Genomic DNA, 7,817 nt, shown 5'->3' on the forward strand with positions numbered 1-7,817 from the left:
AATGCAATGTTTTGAACATTGGACAGCCTGTGTTACAAGTGATGACCATTTTGAGTTTTGTGTCTAGAGTTTTGAAAAAAGACGTCAAGGATCTGAAATTAGTAGAAAAGTGATTGTAAAAAACTGTATCTGATATGTAGGCCTAGCTGTGTATAATATTTTTGTTGCAATTCCCTTCTGACAGTACACACACATATTGTGATTAACTGATTATTATTATACTGATTACTACATATTCATTGGTATTAGTATTATTTTTTAAATGTTCTTATCTTTGCGGCTGTGATCTGTGTGTGTGTGTGTGTGTGTGTGTGTGTGTGTGTGTGTGTGTGTGTGTGTGTGTGTGTGTGTGTGTGTGTGTGTGTGTGTGTGCGTGTGTTTACAATTTTATACCTCTAGCACTTTGTCTTTATAGACTGCCTTTAACTTGACTGAAAAGATGCTGCTGCAAAATAAAATCACAGCAATTGAGGTGTATGGGTCTAAAGGAGCAGGAGGGGGTCTGATGGAGCAGTACTGCTAATCTGTACTGAGGTAAGGACTGTATCTCACATAACAAATAAATTAAATTATATGAATTGAAAGAGTATGTATCATATGTCTTTTTTCCCAGATGTTTTTCTAGTCTTCTAAGGTTGGGACATTCAGCTAATATCCTCTCATCGTAACACTGAAATCATGGCCAATATATATATATATATAAATGTATTCCTAATAAAAATTAGGAATGGCTTATTGGTTTTGCCCTTTTGTTGCTCTTGTTTTTGTTTCGACTTTTGAAGCCAAAGGTGAGAAACTGGCTGCAACAAATAAAAGCACACAGGCTTACATTAGCTACAATTATGATAATGAAGAATATAGATTAACAGCAATAATAATAATTTTAAAAATTCCAATATTGTTACCATAAAGAGTCAAGACTGGTGCTTGAAAACAGCATTATGGAAGGGGGATAAGCCATTCATTCTTAGATAATTGAAGATTTTACTCATCGCCTGGCCCAGCTGAAGTGCAATTATTTTGAAAAACCGATCCAACCGGATGTCTCCTGTTAAACTTTTCCAGCTGGACACAGACACACACACATACACACACACACACACACACACACACACACACACACACACACACACACACACAAAGCAGCAGTAAAGGCTATGGTGGGAGAAGACGCACGCGGACCTCCGGTGTGCTCATTTCCACTGTGATTGACCTACAGCGGTGTATCTGGTTGGGAGAAGATGTCTGTGAACGAGATGTATGTGTTCCGGCCCTTCAAGCTGATCGCTCTGCTGTGCGTCTTCCTGGCGCTGTGTTTGGACGTGGTGGCTCTGCTGAGCCCAGCCTGGGTCACTGCGGAGCATTTCTCCCTGTCTCTGTGGGAGTCCTGCTCCCAGTCCGAGGCACGGCATCCGACAGAGGAGGCTCAGTGGAGCTGCTTCTCCACCCTCACATCTGGTAGGAATTGGTGTTTGTGTTTGTACCTTTTGGTTCATTTTGGTTGTTTATAACAGTCTGTCCTTGGAGTTTGTTATTTAGTTGCGAATGGGATAACCAGACATTGTGAGAGAAAAAAAGATTTGATCTCAAGGTTGTAGTAAATTAAGTAGCCTACTTTTTTTTTTGGGAAAACTCAGATTTTGCAATTTAGGCTTTATGGTTTAGCCTATGCGTAATGCACTGGTAATTGCCATATATAGTTACTCTGGGTGTTTTTAAACTAGCTTGTTATCAGTGGTCATTTTCAGGGTCTGTTATTTAGGCTATAAAAAGGCTGCACATCCTATGTTTGACAAAAACAAGGAGGAATGTTTGTTGAACTGTACAGAACAGCCTGGCAGCTCTGGCCACCGTCTCCCAGGAAGAGTCTGTTTTAGTTGGATTGTTGTTCTCTGTCCAGCAGCTGAGGAATTCAGGGATTCTTGTGCTGCTGATACATTTCCTCTGTTCATACCAGAGCAGTGACGTGTGTCAAAGTCATTGTGATCCTCAGCTCAGCCAGCAAGGGTCGACTAATCCATGAGCAATGAATTGAAAAAACATGTGGATTGTTCAACTATCATTGTGTTTTCAGTCCTGTTTTGAATGGTTAATCAGTTAACAAAGGGCTGGTGAATCAGTGTTACATTCAAATGTTGATTCTTTATGAGTGGCATCGATGCTTTAACATTATGTCTAGGTCAAGTCAATGCCCATGTTTAGGATAGGAAATAAACTGAACGAAAACTGAACACGTGGAAACACAGTCTCTTCGGCACACAAAGAACACAAAGAACCACTCCAACCGAGAAGGCTTTGAGAGGGTTTGAAGAGACACATTCAGGATCTTCCCCATCATCCACATTACCAGGCCTGGACCCACCAGGTTGCCTTTTGTCAAGCATTGACGCCACATGAGAGGAGTGTTTATGCCTCCAACCCCCTTCCTTTCCCCACCAGGGGAGGAAATCCTCATTAAATGTGCCAGATTTTGGCTGGTGGCTGGTACAGTAGCTTGGCTTGTTATTAACTGGAGCTTTGTCTCCATTAAACACACAGTAGCTGACTGTTAAGTTAGTAATAAAAAGAGTAAAAGGCTAAAAGAAAACCATATAAAATCACATGTAGTCTTGGCCTAATTAGTTGCCAAAAGTATGTCAGATATTTTAGATTTCAGCTGTTCATTAATAGTAAGAGGCGTGAGTGACTACCATCACAGACACAAACATGCACAGCTACAAAGAGGGAAACACAGCTTTGGGGTGACTGACCGCTCTCTGATATTGTGGAATGTGTTGGGGTGAATGGGAGGCGGGTTTGTTGCTTTGAGGGTCTGCAGACCTCATTAAAGCAACAGTGGAGGGGTGTGTTGAGGTTAAAGGGGCAGTTCAACAAAAGGCAAAGCCTATTTATTATGCACACATTCTCACACCTATCCCAAGATTCTTGAATTTCAATCTTTGGAGTGAAGGGCGGACACCATTCAATGCAGAATAAATTGCAAGCGACTACTGCAGATCAAAACAGTATTATGACCTACAGCATCAGTGAGCATTGTGATGTGAGTGCACTGTTTTTTATTGTGGTTTTTTACAACCACATAATGGACCAAAGATGTTAGACAAAAACTATTTCCTAAAGACTGAATCAAATCATGTTGAGACGTGTCATTGGGAAAAGTTCATTTTTACCATCCTAAAGACAATTAAATCAGGACCTGCGTTCAGTAAATGCAAATACTCCTTTTGAGTCGAGTCTCCTGAGGTTTGGCCTTCTTCTGACACTGACAGGTGAGACATCAAAGAGGGAACATACAATGCAGGCAGGAATGTAAAAATGTACAATACATTTCTGGTTTCAGACTCTGTATTGTATTGTCATTGCTTTACTGAATAGAGAGTTAAGCTCATGTCAGAAAAGCTTTTAAAATGTGCCGGTTTAACAACCTAGTGTTGTGTAGGCATTTCCAGGGAAGAATCTTTTGACGCAGAGGAAGTGATGACTGGAGTTTGTTTGGAATAAACTAAATAAGTGTGCCGTTAAAAGGCCACCATGGCTGAACCGACATGGAAAAGACTGGCAGCTACAAGCAGAAACTCCACAGTAAGGATTAATTAGCACCAACAATTTCTTTATTTTCATGTAAAAATCAGCAAAAAATATGATCAACCTTGATGGAGATGGATGAGCATTGGGCAATGTTCTCAGAAGAAATACATATACACAGGTAGAAAGATCAAATCAGAAAATATCAGTTATTGGAGAGTTTGGGTGTATGCGAGTATAAATGTATAAAAAGGTCTGAGTCTGTTCTGCTTCACTCACTTCCCTCTGTGGGATTAGCTCTTGTTTTGTGTTTGTCAACACAGCGGTTCAATTCAACAGTGCTGTCCTGTGAATCAAGCTTTTGTCGCTGCACTCTAACCTTCGTGTGTCTCGTCCTGCAGACTGGCAGATTGCCACCCTGGTGCTGCTGGTGGCCGGTGCCGTGGCGACTCTCTTGGCCTTTCTGGTGGCCCTGATTTCCCTCTGCCGGGGGACACAGAGACGGCACTACCGCACTGTGGCTGTGCTCCTCTTCACTGCAGGTATGACTTTGTCTTCCTTTCTATTTACTTTCCCTTAAATCATTTGCACTTTCTGCCCTTTATAAATGTCTATCCAATGTTCCTACACATCATGCACATTTGGAAACAAAAAGATGGCACACATATACATATACATATATATATATATACGTTCACCGCGACCGCAACAATTTCCATTTAGACAGGGTTTTTTGTTTTGTTCCAGTGCTAATGTTAAATAGAAGGGTGCAGAAGGAAAGAAGCAGCTGAATGAGGCGTGCTGGTTGAGATCATTCTTTCTGTGGTGTGGAGTCTGGGGAACTGCCGGATCATGAGCCAAGAAAAAGCAGCCGCAGAATTTGCAGACTTACCAACCAAGTTAAGTCACTTAGGAAAAAAAAAAAAAAAAAAAGAAGATACCACAGACTCCTCAGCCAGCACTGCCTCATATTTGGACAGCACTTCTCCTGCATGCTTTGTGAGAAGGTCCTTTGGGTGAAGCCACATTTTGACACTAGTGAGGGAGGATCTATTTATGCAACGAATAATTAAAACCAAAGCAGAGAGACATTGTTCTGTATGTATGTATGTATGTGCAGGCATTGTAATAACGGACTCGTAGCCTGTGCTTACTTTACTTTGACAATAATGATGAAACACTAACCACTTACTGCTACTTATCTCACGCCCAGTTCCAGTTTTGAAAAAATAAAATGGGATTATATAAGAAACAGACATCCTGTCATACATCGCAAATAACAGTCCTCCTCCTGCAGTGTTACATTGTTCCTCTGGACTAATCTTAAAGGAGTGGTTTGACATTTTTGGAATATCCATACACTTATTTGCTTTCTTGGTATGACTTTCTGTAGATGAGAAGAATGATACCACTCTCAGACAAGAGTAGTATCAATCTTCTCTTCTAACTCTGGGCGAGAAATCAAATAAGTGTATTTTGCATAATGTCAAACTATTTCTTTAACATTTGTCTGATTAGTCTGTTAGTCATAGTATCCTCCTCAACCCCAGACTGCCTGTGGCGTGTCCATCGTTTTCAAACCCATAGTGAGTGGAAAGATATTAGGCTATTTGTTATAGCGTTTCATAGAGTAGACTGAATAATAATAATGAATGATGCTGTCAACTGCTGTGAAAAAATGTTTAATCTAACTTTGAAGGGGAAATGGAAGGGATTTTTCTCTTGTTCTCTCTCTGAAACCATCAGTCACAAAGGACCAGTGTGTGCAGTGGACTTAATGGCTGAGCTTTTGACTGTTAGCCATTTACTGAAAAGTGTGGGAAGGCAGTGTTATCCTTTCCTGTGTGTAATTGCTTTAAGAGCCTTGCGAGAATAAGGTCTCCTTACAGGCACACAGTCCTCAGCAGAGCAGCAGCAGCACAGGGGTTGGACTCTGTTAAATGCTCCTTGGCAGGACCATGGCTGTGTGGTATTTATTTTCTGTCCAGAAATATGACCTCAGTGGGCTGCGAGCTCAGTCTGGGCTCCATCAACACCGCCACATTTTTGAGCTGCTGTCGTCCCTCCTGCACGCCCCCATTGCTCCGTCCTGTAGGAAGGAAAGGCGGAGTCGTAGTTACACAAAGTCCCTTCCTCAAGAGTCACCTAGCATGCACGAAAGGGAACCGAGGTAGCTGGTGTGAGAGGAGACCACAGTACTCCTTTGATCGCACGCACACATGCACGTACCCCCCCTACCCCCTAAGTGACGCATTTACCACCGGTAGTTCATTGTCCTGAATGATTTGAAAGGAAAAAGATTTACAATGATCGAGGCATTAAAGACATTTTCCTTCAGGGATGTCAAGGTCCAAAGAATAATGAATAAAGAATAATTGTTAGAAAAATGTTCCTCATTTCACTAAAGAAAGGCAACAGCAGAGGATTTACTTTGCCGAAATGTGCTGTTTAAGTCAGTCGCTCTCAGGAGAAAAAAGACAAACCACTTCAAAAGAGCAAGAATCCCACAAGGAGGAGTGTCATAGAAAGACTGTTTCTCTTGATGTTTTCCTTTTTTTATGCAGATGGCAGACTGGATGAGAAATAGAAATACATTTAATGCAAAAACATATCTTATATCTTGTTACTGCACTGTATTTTTACCGTACACTTGAAAGCACCTTTTGGTCCTTGCATGAAAAGTGCTATAAAAATTACTATTATTATAGAACTTATGGTACTTGAAACGGCACCAGTCATAGTAGTAGTAAAAGCTGTATAGACGTGGTTGTAGAAGTGCTATCAGTAACACAAATACTGCTGTAATATTTAATAACATTAGTGTTGCCTAGTAGTCTAGTTGTTTTCCCCCAGTAACGTCTGATGTTTGACTCTTTTGGTTCTAGTGGTTCTGCAGGCCTGTGCTCTGGTCCTCTACCCGATCAAGTTCATCGACGGTACGGTCCTTCAGACATATCACGAGTTCAACTGGGGCTACGGGCTCGGCTGGGGAGCCACCATCTTCATGTTGGGCGGGGGGATCCTATTCTGCCTGCGGACGGACGTATACGAGGATGCAATGTACTGAGTCCTTTCTCAAACCCCCCCGCCACTGGAACTACACACATAAACATACACACACACAATTCCAATACAGGAGGTGTGCTACTTGTCCTCACTCTGCACACAGCTAATGTGTATTAGAGCACAGACCCAGTCTCTCTTTTTCTCTTGCTGTCTTGCGCTCTCTGTTATTTTTAGACAGGTTGTGGGGGCTGTATGAATAGCACCCCCCACCACACCTCCTCCCATGCAGCCAGCGGGTGCCTCAGCCCTGCCGGTATCAGGGATGAGGTGGCAAAGCTAAAGCACAGAGAGCTTTCTGGACAGGCACGGGCCACCGATGCTGGACGTTTCCACCGCACGTTGACCTGGATCTCTATTGTTAGGGAACAGGACAGTAGATTCTCAGCACAGACCTGAATGTGCAGTGAATGAGCATTTAAAAGGATTGACGTATCTCCACATTTCCTTTTTATAGTTTCTTTTCCTTTTTGTAGCATTTCATGAGGACAAGCTTGTTGTTAATGTATTTATGGCATACACTTTATAAATATTGGAGAAAAAAAACTGAACTTTCCCCTCTGTGTGTTCTAGCTTAAACATATCTAGAAATGCTTGCTGAGCCTTTTGATGTTAGAAGTGTAAATTAGATAGCTTGGATATATGCTAGAGCTCTCCAGTGTTTATAGTTTGTTTGCAAACTCACACTTTGTCTCAAATGAAAAAATGTAAATGTGTACAAAGTATTTCTACATGAAGGAAAATCCCAAATAAACAATTGTAGTTTTGGGAGTGTGAATTTATATTGGTCTTTAATACTACAACATTACATGTCATTTAGCTGACACTTTTATCCAAAGCAACTTACAATTGCTATATATATATATATATATATATATATATATATATATATATATATATATATCAGAGGTTGCATGCATCTGGAGCAACTAGGGGTTAAGTGTCTTGCTCAGGGACACATTGGTTGATGTATCATAGTGGGAATTGAACCCAAGTCTCCCACACCAAAGGCACATGTCATATCCACTGCACCATCCCACCCCAACGTTGGCACACCTGCAGTTGTCTGTCACTCTGACGCTAGTGGTTCACAAACTGACCTCTAACTGAATTTTAAGAGGGGGAGCATCAGGGCTGCCCCCCTTTTTTTGGACTAAACAGCAATGAGACAAAAATGTAAAACACTTTCATTATCCAGAGCACACATTCCTCAGAGTAAGACCCCCCAT

General features: G+C 41.5%; 1 protein-coding gene across 1 annotated transcript; it reads left to right on the forward strand.

The window, feature by feature from the left end:
- Positions 1-1,118: 1,118 nt before the first annotated feature.
- LOC120544485 (transmembrane protein 47-like) lies at positions 1,119-7,366 on the forward strand. Its single transcript, XM_039778276.1, has 3 exons — positions 1,119-1,458; positions 3,927-4,067; positions 6,411-7,366. Exons 1-3 carry the CDS (start codon positions 1,242-1,244, stop codon positions 6,590-6,592), a joined length of 540 nt encoding a protein of 179 aa, XP_039634210.1. The 5' UTR covers positions 1,119-1,241; the 3' UTR covers positions 6,593-7,366.
- The last annotated feature ends 451 nt before the right edge of the window (positions 7,367-7,817 follow it).

The sequence above is a fragment of the Perca fluviatilis genome, chromosome 16 (genome assembly GCF_010015445.1).
Source record: "Perca fluviatilis chromosome 16, GENO_Pfluv_1.0, whole genome shotgun sequence".
NCBI classification, from domain to species: Eukaryota; Metazoa; Chordata; class Actinopteri; order Perciformes; family Percidae; genus Perca; species Perca fluviatilis.

Coding starts and splice junctions, on each gene's coding strand:
- LOC120544485 (XM_039778276.1), top strand. CDS start 1,242: ATGTCTGTGAACGAGATGTATGTGTTCCGGCCCTTCAAGCTGATCGCT. Junction 1,459..3,926: donor CTTCTCCACCCTCACATCTG/GTAGGAATTGGT, acceptor CTCGTCCTGCAG/ACTGGCAGATTGCCACCCTG. Junction 4,068..6,410: donor TGTGCTCCTCTTCACTGCAG/GTATGACTTTGT, acceptor TTTTGGTTCTAG/TGGTTCTGCAGGCCTGTGCT.